The 24,087-nt window shown below is 49.6% G+C and overlaps 1 protein-coding gene across 1 annotated transcript; it reads left to right on the top strand.

Moving 5' to 3' along the window:
* Positions 1-578: 578 nt before the first annotated feature.
* On the top strand, positions 579-23,989 carry TGFB1I1 (transforming growth factor beta 1 induced transcript 1; the record flags this gene model as incomplete). Its single annotated transcript, XM_081835242.1, is given in 14 exon segments — positions 579-653; positions 655-684; positions 686-757; positions 760-961; positions 9,400-9,557; positions 12,139-12,218; positions 13,481-13,623; positions 15,643-15,739; positions 17,102-17,201; positions 18,111-18,362; positions 18,746-18,919; positions 20,092-20,173; positions 20,679-20,827; positions 22,481-23,989. Coding segments are annotated over 14 exon segments (1,881 nt in total). The 3' UTR covers positions 22,748-23,989.
* Positions 23,990-24,087: the final 98 nt, after the last annotated feature.

Below are 24,087 nucleotides of genomic sequence, written 5' to 3'. Positions count from 1 at the left end.
TGCAAGGTTCTGCATAAGCTTCATCTCATTCCGCTCCCTAAAAGAAGCTAGCCGGCAGGACCAATAAATAGGCTGGACCTCTTCAGAAGGAGTCTCCTAAATGGCCAAGCAGCTCTCCTAGCTTTGAGCAGCTGCCACCCCACATCTTTGCCCCAAACACATTAGCCGAGCTGGTCCAAGATGTTCTGCCGCCTGAGGCACAGTGGCAAAAGCTCCCCTCAAAAGCCAAGGGGGTAAAGCAAAGTATCCCAAGGCCAGTTAAGTCATTATAGCTCCTGAGGCTGAAAACCACAGGAGCTCAGGTAAAAATATAAAATCAAGTAGCTTAAAAAGTTACTGCCTCTTCTTTACCACGTCCAAAATTGGCGGCCTTGCTGTCTCATGCTCCACACCGGTGCCAGGAGCCCTCAGCAACTGCCTCCACTCACTAGGCCTTACTTCCCTTTCCCAGAAGGTGCTTATATTCTCTTCTCTTCCATCCCCAGGCTCCCACCCTGCGGTTCTAGCCCGCTATTAACTTTTCTGCCAGAGAGTCCAGCCCCCCCACCCCCCTGTTCAAAAGACGAGACCCCTCAGAAATGGAACCCAGGCGTCCTAGCTGGGGAGATCAGGAGGCGATTTCTACGGGCTGCTTGCTTTATTACCCTGTAACGCACGGCCCCCGCGCCCTATAGGGTGGGATGGGGGGATCGAGTGTTTGGGGGGCAAGTTCCAGCGCGGTGCCCCCCCCTGCCGCGCGATGCGCTGTGGGGCGAGGGGGGGGGCGTCTCCATCCTTCCTGCCCGAGCCTCGGATCCCCTTTGCCATAAATGGTCACCGCAGCGGCAGCAGCGGCGGCGCGGCAGTCGAGCGGGGCTGCGCTCCGGGAAGGCGCGTCACTGGGGCGGGGGCCGCCCAGCAGCCAGCCACCGGCCCCGGAGTCCGGGATCCAGCCCGCGCCCGCCCGGGATGGACGATCTGGGTAAGGAGAGCCGAGAGGGAGCTCCGTCCGCGCCCCCCCCCCCGCGACTACCCCATCTCCCTCCTCCCTCCTCGCGCTCTTTCGCGCATTCCTTTTCTTTCCTCCTTCTTTCTTTCTCCTTTTCTTCCGCGCTCCCTCTTGTCTTTCTCTGTGACAGTTTTTCCTTCTTGCATGCAGTCTGGCAGCAGCAGTTCTTGACCCAAACCGATCTCCTTGCTTCCCATGTTGTCTGCCTGCCTGTCGAATTGCCCCCTCCTCTTTTTCTTCCTTCCTTTCTTCTTTTCACTTACTACTCTCGTTGAGGGTTTGGGTGGTTTTTGTGCGCGCGATCCCCTCCTTCATTCATCTTGCCATATTTCCTTTCGACGCTCCTTCTGTCTGACTTTTTTGCTGTCCCCTTTTGTCCAACTCTCCCTCCTCCCGTCACTTCTTTAAATGCTCCTGCTACTGTGGGAAACACCCTTTGTGCCAGATGCTGTACACCCCCCCATCCCCACCCCCCGGCAATGAATTCTTGTACAGTCTTTGTGCAGTGCTTTTTTTGCAATAACTTTCTTTCACTCTTTACAAAAAGAAAGAAATGAAATCCCCTGTTGGCTGTTCCTCGCATTCTGCGGGCCCTTTCACACATTACGTGAGAACAAACCCTGGTTTAACCTCTGAAATGACGGATTGCCCATTCTGGGCTCTCCTGATGGAAGAGTGTGTGTACTTGTGTCTGATACACGTGTCCGCAAGCACACAAATTTCTATTGCCGCCTGACGCCTGTGGCCTTCATTTAACATTTTCAAGTGTGCAAAAGTAATGTGTGAACTGGCACTTTATTCCTTGTGCCTGCTTTCACCCCCCCCCATTTCTTTCTCTGACACCTCCTTGTCTTCCTCCTCCCTGGCTCCTTTCATCCCTCGCCACTCCTATTATCTCCCTCTTTTCCCTGAATGCCCCTCCCTGTCTCTCTCCCCATATCCTTGTAGCTGGCAGGGCGGGTGTCGAGGGTGGGGTGGGGGAAGAGGCTGCGTTTCCTCAGCCCTTCCCATCCGGAGAAGGAATGTATTTCTCAGCGTATTCCTGTGGCTTTGCGGAATAGCTGAACAGCGGCTCGACGCCAGGGGAGAACAAGGGTGCTTTGCAGTCCTCTCTTAACTTCCCCAGCACCCCGCTGACATTGCCTGCAGCTGCCTCAGCTAGGCAGGAAAATGGGGGGGGGGGCACCTCTACACCCCAGCATTCCTGGGAGAAAATAGTTGCAGCAGAGAACCCAGAAATCTGAGGTCCTCATCCACTCCCTTTACTTCAAACTAGATCAGAGACTAAGGCCACATCTGCACCACACATTTAAAGCAGGATTTTGACACTTAAAACAGTCATTGTTCCCTCCCATGAGGAATCCTGGAAAGTACAGTTTGTTTAGGGTGCTGGAGGTTGTTAGGAGAGCCCCTATTCCCTGCACAGAGTGGCAACTGTCAGAGGGGTGCAGCAATCAATCCTTCCCCCCCCAGGGAACTCTGGGAATTGTAATGTGGGGGGGAATAGAGGGGTCTCCTAGCTACTCTCTGCAGCCTTAACAAACTACAGTTCCCAGGAGACTCTGGAGAACGCCATGGCTGTTTAAAGTGGAACCATAATGCTTTAAATGTGTGGAGACAAGTGTGGATGTATCGGACAGGGGTTTCCAGACTGTCCACAACCACTTGAAAATAGTGGCGGACTGCTTAATGATATTTCTGTCTGTTGCTGCAATTTTAATGTGCTGTGCTAATTGCTGCATGGTTTCTAATTGCATTTCGAATTGTTTTTATTTCCCATTTTGTATTTTATTGTTCTACAACTTTAATCCCACAGAATACAATTCCACAGAATACAATCCCACAGAATCCCACAGAATACAACCCCACAGAATACCAAATACAATAGTACCATACAATATAAAAAGAAGCAATAAGAAAAATTAAAATCCAATATCAATATTCAGTGGACTGCACCCGCTGCTCCTGGCTGCTACTCCTGCTGCTCTTGACAGACACGCAGTGGACCATCTGAGCAACATTAATAGATGACTGGTGGCCTGTGGACCACAGTTTGGGAACCTCTGGCCTAGGGCCCAAGAGCCAGGGCCCGCCCAAGATGCTTTGCTCCCTGGCACTGCCCCACAGCGTTCCACATAAAGTAGCTGACCAGACTGGTAGCTGAATCTTCCACTGGTATGTGGGGCAGCTCCCTCCACTTTTCCTGAGGCCTGCAGGGTAGCATAGGGAGCAGGTGGCTGGCCTTCCGTGCAAGACTCACACCTCTGCCTAACACTTTGCAGTTGCTTCCTGTTTACCAGAAACGTCCGCCTGAAGTTGCTGCCTCATTCTGCCTAATGGCAGGACTGGCTCTTCTCAGAAGTGCCCGCTGTGGGTTCCCCCTCTTGCCTCCAGTTTCCTCACAATGCTGGGAACAGAAATTCCCCACAGATATGTGGTGAACAGGCAAAGGAACACCTCTTCCTCTTAGTGCATTAAAACACACACCTCATGGAACCCAGGAGCTCTGGCTGCCACCAAGCTACCATCTTCTTTTATAATCCCTCTCCCAGTTGGTTTATTTTCAAGGGGCAAATTTGTGGAGCAATTCATCCTCCAATTGCCACTCAGCCGCCAACTGATAGGAAAGCCAGGGTGAGAGAGCTCATGCCAGGGCAGTTTCGCTCTCTTGTGTGGGCTGAAGAAGATCATATAACACGGATTGGCCACACTTAAACTGTTGACTTTGGACTTATGTGCAAGGGGGTGTTGTACAAAGAGTGCTCAAAGAAGCGATGGAGCCCTGTGTTTTTCAGGGAGCACTTGTGAGGAGAGTTATTTCCTAATCTCTATACCTCCCATTTCAAGGAGGTCATGTCCGGTTTTGGGTGCCGGTTTCCTGTTGCAGAGGCAGATCTGATTCAGGTGGGAAGTAGCCCACCAGGAAGTTCTTCTAAGGTAGCCCTGGAAGCTCTCCAGGCGGCCTTGGGCCTATGATAGTCTTTCAGGCCTGGCCTACCTCGCAGGATTGTCCTGCCATTTAAATGCTTGAAGCTTCTTGGAGGAAGGGTGGCTAAAACATGCAGGGAACAAAGAAACCGAAATAAACAGCAGCTGCGCGCATTAGTGGACAGGCTCCTTGTTTGTGTGTGTTTAGATTTGTCAGCTTCAAGCACAGAAATGGCTTTCTTGTGGATTAATCAGTAGTGAGCGTTGAGAGGTGGTGGTCCGGGGTGAAGCATCAGTGCTCCGAGGGAGGTTATGGCTGCGTGTTGGCTCTTCCCCCTCTCCTCCCCGCCCTGCTCCCAGTCCCCATGTCTCTTATCCTCCCCTCTTGTATGTTACATTCCTGTGTCTCTCCCTCTGTGGTTTGCTTCTCAGCTTTAGACACATTTCTGCGCTGTGACATCAGCCAGAGAGGGGCGGGAGGCAAAGTTGAGAGAGTGAGAGGAAGAAAGGAAGGAAGGAAAGAAGGGAGAGAGAGAGAGATTTCCCCCCTTCCCCTTATTCTATGCTCGCACACTCCAGCAAACAGCTGGAATAACAGTTAAAGATCCACTCTTTCTAATTATGCTCTCCAAATCCCTCTCCTTCTGACACCCCCTCCTCTTTTTGGCCTGAGATGACCTCTGGAAGAAGAGGCACACTCAGGCTTGAGCAAGTTTACTGGGTGAATTTACTGGAGATTTGGTGAAGGGAGCAAGAGGTCTGTGTGTCAGGGGCAAGGGGTGGGGGGGATGGGTAGTGATAATAATAATAATAATAATAATAATAATAATAATAATAATGTGACTGTCTCTGCATGGGGAAGGAACTGATTGCAGCCTCAGATCCACTAGACTAGACGATCCATAGCAGAATTGCTGGACCCTCTTGGGAGATTTTCTGGCTTCAAAAGGATCTGTGTGTTCTGCTCCAAATGTGCATTAAAAGGAATGGTTAGGGACACAGAAAAAAGGATGTTGAAAGATGGAGAACCAGTGCAGATCTGGGAAAAGACCCATTGGAGGGGGGATCAATTATTATGGAGGTTTATTTCACACCACAAAGGCCTGGTTTTTAAGAGGACTTCTGAATGGCTGTTCCAGAAATGCTGGCTGTCCCTCCAATGGGAGAACATGGCTTGGAAGGGATCCATTATAATTATAGCCTGTGTGGTCAAAAGAGCATGCTGGCTGGGAGGGATCAGGAATCCACAGGGTCAGATTAGAAGGGATCCCTGGGAGCCAGTTGCTTGGGGCTTTGAGGCAAAGAATCTGGCCGGAAGATGTGTGTGTTGTGCGTCCAGGAATACATTTGGGTTGCATGTGTGAATTTAATTATGAAACTGGGGCATTTAATTAAATGGGAACATTGCAATAATTAGGAATCTTAAAAGGAAAAAAGAAGATTTGGTCAGCAATAATACAGACTGACCTGACTTGGTGGTTTTGTAATAACATTTGCTGCATTGTTGTCGGCCCAAGTGCTGCTAACATTTATTCTGTAGCATCTGCAGTGTATGCTGGAGTCTAGGCTGGACCCAGGAGTGGTACAGTCCCTGCCTTAGAGCCAATGTATTAAAGCAAATGGACTGGGCGAATGGGATGGAGGGGACCTCCACAGGCCTCAGACTACAACTGCCATCAGGTTGCGGGTGGCGAGGGGCACCTTGTCAAGATCTTTATTATTCCAGGACTGCGGACTGGCGTTGGGAGCACTTGAGAATCATGTCGGCATCTTGTTTATATAGACGCTGGCTCCTGGCATCTTGGGACAAGCTGGCTGAGACCAGGAGGATGAAGAGAGTGCTTGTCCCAGATGCACATCTGATCTGCCGCAGATGGTCTGTTGGGTTTAGGGAACTCAAAAAGGCCTCTGTGGTGGACATCTCACTCTGGGTGGGAAAATTTCAGGGAGGGGGTCTTTTGTACAAAAGAGTGATTGTGTGGGAAGGCCGAGCAACTTTGCCTGCAGTTGAAACGGAAAGTTTAAGTCTCTGCGGGCAAGAAGACTTGATGGAAAGCAACAAACTTGTAAGCCCATGCAGGGAGATTTCAATGCTGAGGTCAAAGTTTCCTGGGCTTGTCCCAAGAACGTGGTTTAAATTCTAAGGCTTTGACCCTGTGAGGAAGGCTCTCAGCATGTGCAAGAAAACTACATCCCTTTAGCTCTGAACAATACATCAGCTTCGGTCTACCTCACAAGGTTGTTGTGATTCTTAATTTCAGGGTTGTGGGTTCGAGCTCATGTTGGGTAAAAAAACCCCCTGTATTTGGTGAGGGCCCTCATACTGCCCATCAGTCTCTCTCCCTGCAGATTAATAATAATAAATACAGTGTAATCCAGGCATAGGCAAACTCGGCCCTCCAGATGTTTTGGGACTACAACTCCCATCATCCCTAGCTAGCAGTACCAGTAGTCAGGGATGATGGGATTTGTAGTCCCAAAACATCTGGAGGGCCGAGTTTGCCTATGCCTGGTATAATCCCTGGGTTCTTTAGTGGTTGTTGTCGGGGGAACTGTTTGAACCAGGATGCTTTGAGTTCTTTGGGATGAATGAGGACTAGCGACTTTAGCCTTATAAAGGTAAAGGTAAAGGTACCCCTGCCCATACGGGCCAGTCTTGACAGACTCTGGGGTTGTGCGCCCATCTCACTTAAGAGGCCAGGGGCCAGCGCTGTCCGGAGACACTTCCGGGTCACGTGGCCAGCGTGACATCGCTTCTCTGGCGAGCCAGAGCCGCACACGGAAACGCCGTTTACCTTCCCGCTGGTAAGCGGTCCCTATTTATCTACTTGCACCCAAGGGTGCTTTCGAACTGCTAGGTTGGCAGGCGCTGGGACCGAGCAGCGGGAGCGCACCCCGCCGCAGGGATTCGAACTGCCGACCTTTCGAACGGCAAGTCCTAGGTGCTAAGGCTTTAACCCACAGCGCCATCTGCGTCCTATTTTTGAACCTTAGCTGGGTTCCTTTTCTTTATGTCAATCAGAACTGGAGGGCTGGAGAAAAGAAAATGACCCATCTGCTTTGTGTTGCTTCATGAGAAGGCCTCTCTGTGTGCTTTATTACACACACAAAAAGCACAAAAATAAATAATTGGATCTCAGAGCATAGGATGGTTCTGGGGGAAGTCAACCACATTTTAATCTCATTGAAATTAATGGGTTTTGATTAAGTTCCACTAGTTTTAGTGAGACTTAGGCTGCAATCTTAACCATGTCTAAAGGTAAAGGGACCACTGACCATTAGGTCCAGTCATGACCGACTCTGGGGTTGCGGCTCTCATCTCGCTTTATTGGCCGAGGGAGCCGGCGTACAGCTTCCGGGTCATGTGGCCAGCATGACTAAGCCGCTTCTGGAGAACCAGAGCAGCGCACTCAGAAATAAATCCCCATGGATTCAATGGGGCTTGCTCCCATGTAAGTGGCGTTAGAATTCCTCTGGATTCCGCCTAGGCTCTGAAGGCGCATGACGTGCCTACTTTGCTCAAGCAAAGCAGCTCTGGGTCTAATCAATGCCTGGATATGGGAGCTTGCCTGGCAGTTCTGCATAGGCCACTCTAAGCTTTGTGGAGTCAATGACTCATAAACAAACAGGCATTTCTTTCGGATCTGTCATCCAGCCCACTCCTCGTATCTTCTCTGAAGTTTGCTGGGATGTGACACTATCTGAGTGCGCAAATCCTGCTGATTTGTACCAAGGAGAATGCTAAATTTCCTGAGAAAGCACAGTATCCCTTCCGGTGAGGAATGCGATTGCAAGAGGGAAAGGGACAAAATTCAGAGCACATGCTTTGGGTGGTTTGATCCTCAACACCTCTAGTTAGGACTCCTTCTTAAAACCCTGGAGAGCTGCTGTCAGTAGGTGTCAATAGTATTGAGGTAGATGGACCAGTGGTCTGACTCTGCGTAAGCTTCCTGTTGTGGGCATAGCCTAGGCTGGATCCTATTGATCTGCTGTTGGTTGGTTGCCATTCTCTTTTAATAAAATGCTTTAGGAGCTGTGCACGCCTCCTCTCTTGTGCAGGAGTGCACCTTGATATCTAGATTAAAAGGGGAAAAAACCAGGGCAAACAGTGTCAAGTCTATCCTCTTGCTGTAAGACTATCTTTCCCCATCAATATATGCAGAGAGGGCATTGGACTGTGGCAAGTATAGAACCAGTCAGGATGGGATTATAAGGGGATCATGTCCCTTAGGCCCAATCAGGGCCAATATATAAAAAGGACGCAATAGATGGTTGCTTAAATAATGTAAATTCAGGCTATGCTTCCTTTTCAGTATTAAACACAAGGAAAAGCCAGCTGCTGGCTTGCTTGCTTGTGTTTCTGAGACAGCAGGCCTGGCCGGGGGGTGGCCTTGCAGCTTATTTTGGGGTCTTGCAGGCTAACTTTAGCATTCTCCCTGCACATTTAGCTGCTGGATACTGGAAGAGGAGAAAATCAGAGACTTCTGTCTCTCCCCAGATTTTACTAAAAGAGGGGCATTCTAGGGGGAACTTACTTTGGGCTGTTTGTGTGGAGGGAAGGTTCAGATTGCGTCGAAAGGACTGGTTGCAGTGCTCGGCATTATTACCATTCCAGAAGACACTTGTGGCTACCTGTGGCTTCCGAGGCCTCTGAGCACCCCTTGTGTGGAATCACAACCGGGGGGAGTTGCTATCAGGCCTTGCTTGCAAACTTCCCATTGACATCTGGCTGTCCACTGTGAGAACAAGATGGTTGGATAAATAGTATGGACAAGGGGGGAATTCAGTTCAGTTTGCAGTGAACCTACCTAATTCACACTTCCCAAAACTGTATATGAATCAAAACACAGCCATTCTTTGAAATTTGCACTGCTCCAAATTTTGCAAAGGAGCTCTCCAGCCAAGTCATGGGTGCAAAACTCCATATATTTAGGAGGTGCTTCAAAATGAATATATGAGTGAAAATCATGTACAATATATGGGGGGGGGATTGGCCTGCCAAAAATGTGTCTTTTGGGGCAAAATTGCATTCGAAAACTAGGAGAAAATTGCACTAAATGCTGGTGAAGTTTCGTGAGGATTAAAAACACCCCCCCCTGCAAACGGATGAAGAAATGTGCGGAACTAAACTTAAGAATGGAAAACTGAGAAACTGAAAGAAACTATAACTGTTATGTTTGCTCCTTCCTACTAAATGAGCCTTTGGACAGATCTAGCAGGGTTCCTTTAAAGTCCTTCTATTGGGGGCGGCGGCAGTGGCATTGCTCAGAATGAGGATTCTTGCCTTTTCTGCTTAGAGAGCTGGAATTGCTAGTGATCCTCCCCCCCTCTGCCTCTTCCTCTCCCCTACTCTGTCCCTCATGTTTACATCAAAGCCTCTCCAGGTCTCCCCATATTCCTAGACTGCCCCCTTCCTGACTTCCTGCCTGCCCTTCCCCGCTATTCCCCCCATTCTCAACCTGCTTCATCTCTTTCCGTACTAGATGCTCTCCTGGCTGACCTGGAGACGACAACCTCCCATATATCCAAACGCCCCGTCCTGCTTACCGACTCCGGAGGAGCCCACCCCAACGGGCTGAGCCAAGACGGGACCCCAGACCCCAAGCCAACTCCTCCACCGTACAACAACCCTCAGCAGCAGGTAAGCATTTGGGGAGGTTAAGGAGGGGGCAGAGGAGCTCTGTGGGGCAATAGACCTTAGCCCAGGGAGTGGCTCCCTCTCTTTAGCATCAGTGCTTAACCATCACTTGTTTGAAGGGAGGCAAAAGGTATTATGGGAGGAAAGGAAACAAGCTGACTGGCATTGCCATTGAGTTATGTATGTAGCTGCTGCTTTGGGAATACATTTGTACCTCGGAAGTTGAACGGAATCCATTCCGGAAGTCCATTCGACTTCTAAAACTTTCAGAAACCAAGGCGCAGCTTCCGACTGGAGTCCATGTTGGACGTTTGGGTTCCAAAGAATGTTCGCAAACTGGAACACTCACTTCTGGGTTTGCGGCATTCGGGAGCCAAAACATTCAGGTCGCAAGGCATTAGACTTCTGAGGTATGACTGTAAACACTCTTGTTTGTTTCTTTAAAGGAACAGAACATCTGTCCATAAAAATAATGATCATTCATTTGAATGCTGCCTTGCCATAGTAAATCCTGCTCAAGGCAGCTCATGACACAAAGGAAAATGCTATGATTCACTAAAGCTCCGAAATATAACAAAATTTTAATGCTCAAAAAAAAGTTGATGAGAACATTTCACTGAGAAATATACAATAAAAGTAAGCATTAATTAATTAATCTTATCTAAATGAGCCCAGGGACGCAGGTGGCGCTGTGGGTTAAAGCCTCAGCGCCTAGGACTTGCCGATCGAAAGGTCGGCGGTTCGAATCCCTGCGGCGGGGTGCGCTCCCGCTGCTCGGTCCCAGCGCCTGCCAACCTAGCAGTTCGAAAGCACCTCCGGGTGCAAGTAGATAAATAGGGACCGCTTACCAGCGGGAAGGTAAACGGCGTTTCCGTGTGCGGCTCTGGCTTGCCAGAGCAGCGATGTCACGCTGGCCACGTGACCCGGAAGTGTCTCCGGACAGCGCTGGCCCCTGGCCTCTTAAGTGAGATGGGCGCACAACCCCAGAGTCTGTCAAGACTGGCCCGTATGGGCAGGGGTACCTTTACCTTTACCTTTAAATGAGCCCAGGGTGGCAAATGACCAATGATAAAAAAATTAACGTTTCTTAAAACAACTCCGGTGCAGATGCAGTCTGGGGAAAATCTTAACTCAAAAGGCTTTGCTGAAAGAGGAAGGTCTTCAGTAGGCACCAAAGAGATATCAGAGATTGTGCTTGTCTGTTCTTCATGGGGAGGGAATTCTAAAGGAAAGGTACTACGAAAAGGATTACTGAATTCTTACACCCTGAGGAACTGAACTCCTGATTGGGTGGTATCTGCAAGAGCGCAGTGGCTGATTGGGTGAGATGTTGATAGTGGGGGTGTCTGATTGCTGGCTGTGGTGGTGGCCTAGTGGTCACAACTACCCTACTGAAAAGCTTCTTTGGGGAGGAGCTGAGTTAGTGATGCTGTTAATTCCCAGCCAATCAGCACTGTGCACAGCCTCAAACACACAGCTCCAGTTTTCTCCCCCTGAGCTCCATCATTGTTTGTACTTCATGGTAAACTATAATTAATGGCTTTCCATGATCACACCTTTCTGGTCTGTTTGTCTTCTGGGCTCCTCCTGGGAGGAAACAAGCCATGATCTCTGGCTTAGCATTACCAGGGGTCAATGTTTATTTCTCTCCCAGCAAACCAGTGACACTTAATTCTTAGCTTACCAATATCTGTTTCAGATGTACTGCTAAGCCATGAATCGTGGTTTGCTTCTTCTGTGTACCATCATGGTAAACCATTAACTATGGTTTATTTACTGTGACATGAGAACTATGGTTTATTTACTGTGACGTGAGGGAACTCAAACATGGCTTTGCCACAGGAATGGGGAACCCTTTTCAGACTGAGGGTCACATTTCCTCCTGGGTCACATTCCAGGAGCTGCATGACAGGGACAAAAATGGACAGAGAAACAAATGCAAATTTTTACCTGTGTACAGTAGGCAAGTTTTACCAACACTCCTGCACTTATCTGTTGAAAAAAGCAAGAGGCAAGATCAAAGTTCAAGGACACATTCCAGCCAGGCAAAACCACCCACGGAGGGTACACATTAGGGCTGGTCATAGGTGGGACCTGGGGAGAGGGGTGTGGCCAAAGAGGAGCCCGGATAGAGTCCCAAGGACCACACAGAGAGGCCAGGAAGGCCACATTTGGTCCATAGGCCTGATACTCCTCACTCCTGGTTTACCAGAATGTGTGACCTGGACTAGTATGTCTAAACAAAATGTGCACTTCTGCAGTGAGCTCACCAACCAAATGATGCACAGCTGTATGTATGACTTGAGGCAGGCTTAACTCCTCAAATACTTCCTTTGTCCCACTGATCAAGATTTTGCAAGTTTCAGGAACAGGATAAGAACCCAGATGAGCAGCCCTCCCTTTTCCTTGCTGCTTCCAACACTCTAGAAAGAAAGAAAACTGTCCATCTCTAGATGTTTTGTCTTTGCATGTGGATCATTCAGAGGCTTCATGTTCTTCTAGTTAGTCTGTGTCTGTCCAGCACATCAAGATGCAAACTCTTTCCTCTGCTTTTACAACCTCCATCTCCACCTTTTAATCTCAGGCTGGGACCACAGCCATGCCGGTAGACCCATTCCCAGCATCAACCATGCAGGGCGGAAGTGACAAGGAACACCTGTACAGGTAAACAGTGGGTTGTTTTGTGGGGGCTCTGTGCATGCACATGAGAGAGGGCTTATGTCCCTAGCGTTACCTTGGCTGTGTTTAGGGCAACCATTTCTCCCATTTCCTCAGCCGTTTCCCCAAATAAGGTGAAAGCATGACTTTTAAATGCAAGGAAGGGAAACAGTCTGGTGAGGTGGTTTTGAGAGGGGCAGGAGAACAAAGATGTGGGGGTGTGGGACCAGGGAAATAAGCTGTGAAAGGAAGGTGACTTTTTTTATTTAAGAAAAGATGGTGGAGGAAATCCTACGAACCACAGTGTCTGTGGCAGGGAAGTTTTGTAATGTTTGATGCCTTATTGTGTTTTAATTTGTTGGAAGCTGCCCAGAGTGGCAGTCAGATGGGCGGAACAACAGCAGCAGCAGCAGCAACAACAATAACAATAACAACAACAGTGGTGCATTTTCCAGATGTTGTTGGACTACAACTCCCATCACCCCTGGCCATTGGCCTTGCTGGCTGAGGCTGATGGGAGCTGTAGTCCAAGAACCTGGCACCTTCATTACACATCTCTTTAGGCGCCAGGCGAAACCATTTATAACCAGGCCCAGTGCAACCAAACTGGTTACACTCCCCTAAATGTGCCTCTGATCAGGGACTGGGACTCTCTCTCCCATTAACAGTTGTACCAGGGAGAATTTAGGTGCAGAGAATCTCCTACCTCTGAATGTCGTTTTCTGGGAATCACAAGCGGGGAGAGCTGCGGTTGCATCTCAGGCGCTGTTTCCCAGAGGCATCTGGTTGGCCACTGCGAGAACAAGATCCTGGCCTAGATCCAGCAGGCATCTTGCTTATAATCTTACACAGTGTGTGCCGTTCCTCCTATTGCTACAGCTCTTTGATGGGAGAAGTGGCGAGCATCAAAACCCCCCTTCCAATATCAGAAACACCTTTTTCGCTGGCCCTTAACCTGGCCCGATTTGGAGGACCACAAGCACCAGGGTGTGGGAAGCTGTGAGGAGCAAGAAATACGACGAGGAGTTCGGCCTCCTTGGGAGCTGTGCCCAGCTCCCCTGGCCTCGTTCCAGAGCATCCATTAAGCAGAGGGATCCTATAAATAGCTGCCACCCCTCTGCCTCCCTTTTACTGCTCCGTCCTTCCCCATCTTTCTCTGGAGCGGAGGGATGCTGCATCTTCCTCCTTGGGGTGGGGTGTGTGTGTGAGAGAGTCCTGAGCTCTCTTTCCCCTGCCCCCACCTCTCTCTAATGGGGTGCCTCTTCCAGCACGGTCTGCAAGCCTCGCTCGCCCAAGCCCAAGGAAGGGGCCCCTCCGCCCTTCTCCTCCTCCAGCGGCGTGCTCGGAGCGGGACTTTGCGAACTGGACCGGCTCCTGCAGGAACTCAACGCGACCCAGTTCAACATCACAGGTATGGCAAGTGGGGTATGAAATGGTGCTTGGGGGGTGGATTTCCAGAGAGAGAGAAGGAGAGAGAAGCGAAGACTCTAATGGAACAGTGAAAGGAATTATTTATCTGTTGTGTGTGCATGCATTTCTCACTTGCTGCCACGAGAAGATGCTAGTGTAGGTTTAAAAACACAAACCACAATGGGGAACGTAAGAAGCTGCCTTATTCTGAGTCAGAGGCATGGTGCATCAACTCAGCACCTCCTACACTGGCTGGCAGCAGCAGTCTAAAATTTCAGGCAAGTGGTATTCCTACCTGGAGGTGCTGGAGTTTGAACCTGGGTTTTTTTGATTGCAAGACGCTGAGCTCCTACAGCCCTTCCCTACTGACAGCTTAAAACAGAGCGTGTATAAGTTGTGGCATACCTCTGCTGGGAATGAGTAACAAGGAGCGACTGCTGCAGTCTGCGGTCTGTGAGTTTCTCAGGCTGGCCATGAATTGCTGGCCCAGGAGGATTTCCTCTTGTGTTCTTAAATATCCCTTGGAGCTGATTTATCCTGCCTGCCAGGGTCCCTTTCCAATCTCCAGTGTTTGAGAGCAGGCAATGGTTGCCCTTGCTCAGAGGCATTGCATTGTTTTCGTTTAGCAATGAGGTCACACATTCCAGGCTTTGGCACGGGGTCAGGTCCCGATGCTGAACCTGGATTTGTTGTGACTCAGATGATGCCCTGAGGGTGACGTTCTCTGCTCCCCTTAGGCCTTGCATCTCGTCTCTCCTAATGGAGCTCTCTCCCTTCAACCCTGTCAGGACAATTGGACCAGCCCCCCCTGTTTTCGACAAGCAGCCCACAGTTTGCTCTGGGTGTCTTGTGCTCTCAGCATTCTTTGTTGGGCTACAACTCCCATCGTTTCCTGACCGCTGGCTAAGCTGGCCTGGGATGATGGGATTTGTAGTCCGACAACATCTGGGGAACAAATTTGAAGGACGCTGTAGCTGAGTGATGTCTCTTGCATGCTAACTTTGGGAGCAGTAGGAGTTGGCCTCATGAGCTGTGGGGCCCCGTGGGGCTCTTGCTATTTCCTGCAACGGAGCACAACATTGCAGGTTCCACCTGTGCAATGTACTTTGTTCCATTGTTCCTGCATGAGGCGGCCAGGTCCCAACCTGAGGCAGACCACATGGCACACATTTCTAGCCACTTTTTGCAACTCAGAATTTGCCGCCTGAGGCTGCTGCTTCACTCTGCCTCTTGGGAGGGCGAGCCCAGGCTGTGAGGTAAAACTGGACCCCTGCTGGATACAGCAGGAGATTGACAGAGGGGGCAGGTCTGCAGAGGCTGCATCTTCTACCTTTTTAAAGACAGCGTAAGCGGAAACTCCTGGTGATAACTGGCTGGTTTTGTTATTATTATTAATCCACTCGGTTTATGAGTTATGAGCCACTCTGGGCGGCTCCCAACAGAATTAAAAGCACAATACAACATCAAACATTAAAAACTTTCCTAAACAGGACTGCCTTCAGATGTCTTCTAAAAGTCAGATAGTTGTTTATTTCCTTGACATCTGATGGGAAGTTGTTCCACAGAGTGGGTGCCACCACTGATAAGGCCCTCTGCCTGGTTACTTGTAATAAGCCCCTAAGCGACTTACAAAGCTTTGAAAACATAAAGCGTGATATCAAATCCAAAAGGCAAGGAGCAAAATACATTGCAATCAAGGCAGTACAAAATCCTTTGAACAGAGGCAGTGAGACAGCAGCAGAATGCATTGCCTCACATTCAGATGGTGAAAGGCCTTTAGGCTCATCCAAGACATGCTAAGCGGTGTGAGGGGGGCACTCTGCAAATTCTCAGAGGCGCTGCCACCATGTTATGGAGTGGTTCCAGTCTTTTGTGGCTCTGAGCCCTGGCCCTGGACCAAAGTGCTGCTTGAGTGCTCTTCTTGCTGTTAGAAGTGCAGCAGTGCTGCCATCTGCTGGCAAGGATGTGAAATGGCAAGTGATAAAAAGATGTGTTCTCATTCTCTCTCTCCTCATCCCAGATGAAATAATGTCTCAGTTCCCAACCAGCAAAAGCCCAGGCGGAGACAAGGGCAAAGACAGGCCGGAAGAATCTATAGACGGCAGCTCCATTTCCCGGTAAGCAGATGGTTGATGGGGTAGTATGGGCGATCAATGGCAAGCAAAGGCATTGCACCAAAAGAGCTGTGCTTTGGGTCTTGGCAAACTGATGTTTGTTGCAAAATCCCATTTTCATCCCAGTGATCTATGTAGGCACAACCTGTGGCTCTCCAGGTGTTGCTGGACTCCAACTCCATCAGCTCCAACTCCCATGACCAGCTGGTAGGGAGGATGGGAATCGGAGTCCAGAATATATCAGGAGGCCCATAGTTTCCCCAGCCTTGCCATAGAGCAGAGGTGGGGAACTGGATCTGGCGGGGGGAGGGGGCAGATTATGAATTCCCACCATCCCACCTTGTGGGCCAACATTGACAGATGGGCGGGGCCAGAATGGTGTCAGGTGACTGACAGCTGCCAAAGTTCCAAGGGGCTCAGCTGATCATTTGTTACACAGAGGCCTTTAAAGTCCTCTTGCATTTTTCCTCTGCTGATGGTTACAGCAGGTTCCTTCGAAGGTAGACTTCTGGCCCCAGCAGGGATTCTTGTCAGCTGATCAGCACCAAGAGGGAGCCTTGCTTGCAAAGGAACAATTGGGGGCTCACTTTAAACTCCCGGTTGGTTACTTTGCAACCACGTCCATACCTGATGCCACATTTGGTGCCAGGTCATGTGGGTGTGGTTTAAGGGGAGTGGCTTCATGGGCCTAATTAGGCCTCTGGACCACTGCTGTGTGGCTAGGATTGCCATATTTCAAAAAAGTAAAAACCAGGATAGTTGCTGAGCTTTCCTAAACATTTTTATTCATTCAAATCCCAAAATTGCTGAGCTTTATTTATTTTTTTATTTTTTACAAAAACTCAAATAAATCCCATGATTTTCGGTTTGCTTGTCCCCAGATGTCACTTCTGCCTTTGAAATCCTGGATGTATGGCAGCCCTAGTACAGTTTGCCTTCTTTCTTCTACCCCACAGACATTCCTAAGATCTTAACCAGGTTCAAATGCAAACACTTTGAGTTGCTTTCACAGCATCCCAGTGAGGATGGGTTTGCTACTATATTCCCATGTACAGACTACAGCTTATGGGAGAGGTGGGACCTGTTGTTGCCAGCTCCCCCACCTGAGAGAGAGTCTGTATCTTTCAGAGTTTTGTGGAAGGGAGAATTTTCCTGTCCCAGTACTACTGGGGTAAAGGAAGCCATGCTGGTGGATTCCCCATACTAAAGTACAGAAGCCATCAGTGTGTCTGTAGATGGCTGCCAAAGTGGGCTTTGAACTCGTGTCACTAAAATGAAGGATCTGTAAAATATCTCAGAATCAAACTGCAATTGAGAGAACTGGATCTTTGTTCATGCCCCTTGATGCTGCGTTCTTACTCTCAGGTCAACAGCTCCTCCGCCTGCAAAGCCATCGGCTACGTCTGCCACCTTGGAGCTGGACAAACTGATGGCCTCCCTGTCAGATTTCCGGGTCCAGAGCAATGTGAGCGTGGGGCTCGGGCACCACTGGGACTGAAGAAGGGGTGGAGTGGGGTTACTTCCAGGGCTGTTCATGATTTGGTGATAGGAACCTGCAAACACAGGGATTGTGTGCATAATTACAAACCTGAAAAGCCCAGATTTCTTTTTTCTTTTTTTTTAAAAAGGCAAGTTTCTAGTCATTATGGCTGCAAAGTGAGGCAGCTAAACCTAGCAAAGTTGCCGAAGCTATTTATGCCATTTAAATGAAGTGACAATTGCCAGTCAAATATTCCACTTGCTATTTGCAAGCAGAAAAATTGAGGGGAGGGGGATTTCGCCAAATATTCTGCTGGAGGAGGTAAAAATTTCTAACTGTTTTCTTTAAAATGGCACTTTGTAGCTAGTGGACATTATCCATAGTGGCTCCTGCCCTGTGGAACATCCTCCCACTAGATAAATAAACAACTATCTGACTTTTAGAAGACATCTGAAGGCAGCCCTGTTTAGGGAAGCTTTTAATATTTGATAAATTATTGTATTTTAATATTTTGCTGGAAGCCGCCCAGAGTGGCTGGGGAAAGTCAGCCAGATGGGCGGGAAAGAAAGAAAGAAAGAAAGAAAGAAAGAAAGAAAGAAAGAAAGAAAGAAAGACTATTCTTGGTTGACGAAGGGAGCAATGGGCAAAGGGAGGACTGGAAGGAGCAGGGGGCATTTCCTGCCATCAACGAAAATGAAGTAAGATGCAGCAATAACAAAGCTAGACACACAGGTGTGCCAAAATTCATGGGTGCTGAAATATGCTTGATGGGAGGATGGAAATGCTCCATTAGTTTGGGGCGGGAAGAGAGGAAACATTCAAAGTTGTCTGGAAATGTCTTTTTGTGTTTGTGAGAAATCTCAGCTCTACTCATATCCATCTCTGACCTTCTAGCTCCCAGGAGCCTCCACCTCCACCACTGTGTCGCCCCCTCCAGCTCCTGCCCGAGTCTCCTCAGCGCAGCTGCCAGTGGTCTCATCCGTCTGCCCCACCCCCGCTGCTGCGCCCCCACAGACCTCCCCAGCGCAGCCGAGTGGGAATCTGGACAGTATGCTTGTGATGCTGGAGTCAGATCTCAGCCGCCAAGGGATCTCCACCACTGCCAAGGGGCTGTGCGCATCCTGCCAGAAACCCATCGCAGGGCAGGTGAGTGCCGGCTGCTGGTGGAGAACGGGCTTCTCCTTGGAGGGGTCATCAGGTGGGGCAGATAGATGATTGCCAAAGGCCAAAGCAGGGGGAAGACCAGGCTGGAGAAAGATGGATTGGGGATTAGGGAGGGACTCCTCAACCAAGTCGTTTTTGTGCATGCTGTCGGCCATTTTCAAGGGCCACGGAATCTTGCCACAATTGTTGCTCCCAACTTCTTTGGAAGTTCTTGGCACTGCTGGACGTAGCATGAGAAACAGAGGTGCGCCACCCTGTGTGGTACGCATGACGTGCTCCCTCTCAAAACTCGTGAGCCCCAGAATCATCTGTCGCTCCCTGAACTTTGCTTTCCCTGCTTCCTCTCCCCGCTCCCATTTGCCCAGGTGGTCACAGCACTGGGAAGTACCTGGCACCCTGAGCATTTTGTGTGCAGCCACTGCCAGAAGGAGATGGGGGGCAGCAACTTCTTTGAGAAGGATGGCGCCCCCTACTGCGAGAGGGACTACTTCCAGCTCTTTTCGCCCCGCTGTGGACTCTGCAATGAACCCATCCTGGACGTGAGTTGCCCTAACCCTCAGCTGGTCCCTACTTCCTTACAGATGGTTGTGGAATACTGTACAGCCCCGAGAGACTCTCAGTGCCTCACAAAAGATTTGCACAAAAAAAGCATATTAAAAGAAAATTATACCGGGAAATAACATCACAGTTAGAGGCAACCAAGCTTTGTGAGGCAGGAATCCTTTGTTTGATGTGGGGCTTGAACTCATAACCCTGAGATTAAGAGTCTCATGCTCTACCGACTGAGCTATTATTTCAGGGCTGGTGCACATGGTACCTTCCGGGGGTTGTTGGACTCCAGCTCCCATCAGCCCCAGAAGGTGTAGCCAATGGTTAAGGATGATGGGAGTTGTAGTCCAACTACATTTTGATGCATTACATTGGCTACCCCTCATTAATTTCCTTCAGTTTCATGCTGCAAGACAGACCACCCTGAGGCATCATTTCTGTTTTATTCTTTTGTGGAGAGGGCTGCTGTTGCCTTCTTTGGTGATTCAGACCATTTCTCCTAGATCTCTGGTCATTACGTGCTGCAAAAAAAGTAATTGTGCCAAATGTTCTTAAAGTACACCACTCCCCGCCCCCCGGTCCTTTTGCACTTTTACAGTTGGAGTATATCAAGAGCAATCCTTTGAACCCTAGACCAAAACTCCATTCCTCTCCCTTCCTGATGAAACCTAAAACGGCACTCCAGGCATGGGCAGTGTGTCTGAATCCAGTGTAATCCAGAAAATGTTACTGAATATGACAACAGTATACAGGGCTTGCCTGCTTTTCTTGGCACGTTTGGATTTTTGAGCAAGTGCTGTGGGCGCCGGTCAAAAAATGGCTGCCGTGGCGGCAGCATGGCACAACACAAAATGGCTGCCACGTGTGAAAGAGTGGGAGAAGAGATAGGACCACACAGTGGTATGGACATGTGGGCATGTTCCAGTCCATACAGGAACTGAACAGGAGGTGCAAATGATCTCTTGCACATTGTCATTTTTTGGAAGGGGATATTTATGGAGACCGTTTGTGGGTGCCAGAGTGGCAAGGAGACACCAAAGGGGCCAAGCCTGGGAAACACAGGCCTGTCGTGTCTAGTTTGCTGCTTTGCTGCCAAGTTGCTGTTTCCTCATTGACGCGACCTCCTTTTCCCCCCTGCCCCGCATCCACCTGACTCATGTAGAAAATGGTGACCGCATTGGATAAGAACTGGCACCCAGAACACTTCTGCTGCGTCAAGTGTGGGCGGCCCTTTGGGGAGGAAGGTGAGTGTCGGTGGGGCCTTAGTGAGTGGCCCCTCAAATGACGGGCGGGGAAGAAAAACAACAAAACACACTCACACACACAGAGGCATGATTAGTCTTCCTTGGAAGTAGGGGATAAAGAATTATAGGCCCGTTTGTATTTTACGTGTAAGCTTACTGTAGTTTAGGAGACAACATGGCTAGAGCAGAGACAGGGAAACTTCCTCACCCTGAGGGCCCCATTTTTCTTGTGGGAAGCCTTCCCGGGGCCGTATGCCAATTGCCTACCCTCCGACAATTCTCCACTGAAAATAGAGGACTTCCTAAGGTAAAGCAGGACATTCAGGGGTTCGGATCAGAAACTGGGAGGGCTTCTGTGATTCCAGGACTGTCCCGTGAAAATAGGGATGCTTGGAGGGTCTGCAATAGTGAACATGGCAGAAGTGTGGACAGCCCACCCCAATCCTCCATCCACGGAAACACGCGGCAATAGCTTAGTTCAAGGATCCCTTGTTGTTCCCCGCAGGCTTCCACGAGAAGGACGGGAAGCAGTACTGCCGCCAGGACTTCTACGAGCTCTTCTCCACCCGTTGCCAGGGGTGCAGCCAGGCCATCTTGGAGAACTACATCTCGGCCCTGAATGCCTTGTGGCACCCAGAATGCTTTGTTTGCAGGGTATGCATGTCCGGAGAGGGGCCCTATGGCTGGCAGGGCTTCATGGGGGGTGCGGGGAAGCCAATGAGGGAGGCAGCCAAGTGAGAAAGTGATGGGTCAATTAGGGCTCCACCCAAAGTCCCTCAGGGAACTTTTCCTGCAAAAATTGGTGGGTGGGTGTTGGGGATCAGCGAATGAAAATCTGGACATGGGCTGCCTTTACTCAATACATTTAAAGCACTGTGATACACTTTAAACAGCTGTGGCTTCCCCCACAGAATTCTGGAAGCTGTAGTTTGTTGTTAGGAGGCACCTATTCCCCTCACAGAGCTACGATTTCCAGAGATGTTTAAGAATCTATCCCTCTTCACTCTGGGGATTGTAACTCAGCTAGTGGTAGTGGGGAATAGGGGGCTGATGCTAAGGAAGCCTTGCTGATGGGAACAGCAGTTGGTGGAGGGAGGCAGCTGAGATATCTGGATTTTTTTTGGGGGGGGGGGATAACTTCCATTTCCCAATGCTAATTGTACTCAAGAGTAAGGTAAAGGTAAAGGTACCCCTGCCCGTACGGGCCAGTCGTGACCGACTCTGGGGTTGTGTGCTCATCTCGCTTAAGAGGCCGGGAGCCAGTGCTATCCGAAGACACTTCCAGGTCACGTGGCCAGCGTGACAAAGCTGTTCTGGCGAGCCAGCACCAGCGCAGCACACGGAAACGCCGTTTACCATCCCGCTATAAAGCGGTACCTGTTTATCTACTTGCACTTAGGGGTGCTTTCGAACTGCTAGGTGGGCAGGAGCTGGGACCGAACAACGGGAGCTCACCCCGCCGCGGGGATTCAAACCGCCGACCATGCGATCGGCAAGTCCTAGGCGCTGAGGTTTTACCCATAGCGCCACCCGTGTCCCTGTACTCAAGAGTAGCCCAGTTAAAATCAATGGACCTAAATTAGTATTGGCCATTAGTTTCAATGGGTCTCCATTGAGTAGAATTAACATTGGATCCAAACCAGTGTCCAGGACTCGTGAGATGCGAGTGGCACTGACCGTAGTGCTATCACCTCAATTGAAAGTTTCTGAGAAAATCCAGCATTATTCCATTGGATTTCAAAGGAGGAATTGATTTTTAAAATAATTAAGAGCAGTTAAGAGGGATAAATTTATCCAGGCCCACCCCACCCCCAATTTGGAGGTTATTTAAAGCCACAATAACAGAAGCTCATCTAGAAAGTAGGAAAGGAAGCGATCAAGTCCAATAAGATATTGGCTTGTGGTTTACAAGCAACAAAGCTTCTCCTCAACAGTGGAAGGTCTTGCCCAAGTGAGGAAACGAAAAGGAGCACAAATTCTGGCAAAGCAAACATAAGTTAACAAAAAGGGAAACTGAGGACCATGCTGAAAGTGTGAGCACCAAAAATAAAAATAAAAAATACACAAGATGTAGAAAACAAGATGTAGCTGGACCACTAAATAAGAGTTGTTCCCTACACAGGGGTGTGTGGCACCTTCAATGTGCATTTTTTGGCAAATGCTGAAGATGCACCTGTTTACCCTGGCTGTTGACTCCCAAGATGTGTATTTTTAGGCCCTGGCGTATTTTTGTAAGTTGTTTTAAACTATTTTTTTCACGTTGCATTTCAAATTGCTGAAACGCCTCTGCCTTTGTCCCTGCTGCAGGAGTGCTACACGCCATTTGTGAACGGGAGCTTCTTTGAGCACGCCGGCCGCCCGTTCTGCGAGATCCACTACCACAAGCAGCGCGGCTCGCTCTGTTCGGGCTGCGAGAAGCCCATCACCGGCCGCTGCATCACGGCCATGGCGCGCAAGTTCCACCCCGAGCATTTTGTCTGCGCCTTCTGCCTCAAGCAGCTCAACAAGGGCACCTTCAAGGAGCAGAACGACAAGCCCTACTGCCACCCTTGCTTCATCAAGCTCTTTGGGTGACCAGGAGGGCGCCACGGCCGCGCCATGCCCGCTACCAGCATGGGAAGGGGGAAGGCCCACCAATCCCAGCCTTTGACCGAGCCACGCCCACTGCCACGCATGGGAGAGGCCTGTGCCTTATGGGTTCCACCCCGGCGGAGCCACCACACAATTGCCAAAGCCACGCCTCTAGCCAAAGGCGAGAAGCTGGACTTGTCCGCTTCTCCCACTCTACTCAGGAGCCAATCCCATCGCAGCCACGAGCAGCCAATCATTAGCCCTTACCCCCCGTCACATGCTACTTTAAGCCACACCCACACAGCGCCAGCGCTTCAGACAGGAGGCAGTGCCTTAAGCCGCAACTCACACAAGACTAGCTGGCGATGTCACCCAGGTAGAAGGCGGGGCCATAAAGAAGCCACACCCCCTCTGCTCCCTGTGAAGTCTGTTCCCGCAATGCCGTCCGGTAGTGTGTCGGAAAGGAAGCGCCTGAAACCCATCTCCCTACTCTCAAGCCATAAAAGCCATTCAGGTGGGAGGTGGGGAGAAAAACCCTTTACTTCCAGGTCCTTTGGTATCTTTTACCGCTTTTGCTTTCGGGTGCAAGGTGAGGGGCTGTTTCACTTCGGGGCTGCCCTAAAGCACTTACGATTGTGATCAAGTATGATCTAAAATGGTTCAACTACAAGAGGGGAGAGGCAGCAGTAACTCTGTGGCCCATCCTTCAGTGGCAGAGATTTTGGGGCGAGTTTATGTAAAATCAGGTTTGACACCACCCCAAGGGTTATATCTGTGAGCTGTCAGTGGGATTTGGGAAGCTGCCTCTCTCCCTTCGGGACCCAGAGTCCTAAGGAGGTTAGTGGGATGGCAAGAGTAAAGCCTCCCTAATGTAGCAGCTTTGGGTAGATGACCGGCTGGTGTTGAGGAAAGGAAGTGGCATCCCACCCCCCTCCCTTTGCATGTTGCAGTTTTTAAAAAGCCCTGGATTGCAAATAATTAAAACACTTTTGATTTGGGTTTTAAAGAATCAAGGAGGAAGGGAATGGGTGGGTGGGGGAATGTGCCTGAGCTTGCAGTTTTACTTTATCAGGGTCATTTAAAAAATAGATAAATCTTACGGTGTAAACCCAAATTGAGGCTTTTATTATGACAGAACTTGGGTCGGGAGTCCAAGGAGCATGTGGTTTTCCTTCTGCCACCAACTTTTTACCCTCACACTGCTGTATATTATATAATAAAATTCACGTATATTAAAAAAAAAAAGAATCCAAACAGTTGTCATGTGTGGTGGTTCAGCTAAAAAGTGGACTTACAAGGAAGTGTGGTAGATATTGGAAAACTTTGCACTCCAAAATAAACTC

This window comes from Podarcis erhardii (genome assembly GCF_964252035.2).
Source record: "Podarcis erhardii genome assembly, chromosome: 13".
Taxonomy (NCBI): Eukaryota; Metazoa; Chordata; class Lepidosauria; order Squamata; family Lacertidae; genus Podarcis; species Podarcis erhardii.
Note: the sequence above shows the minus strand (reverse complement) of the source record. Positions and strands in the feature narration are given on the sequence as shown.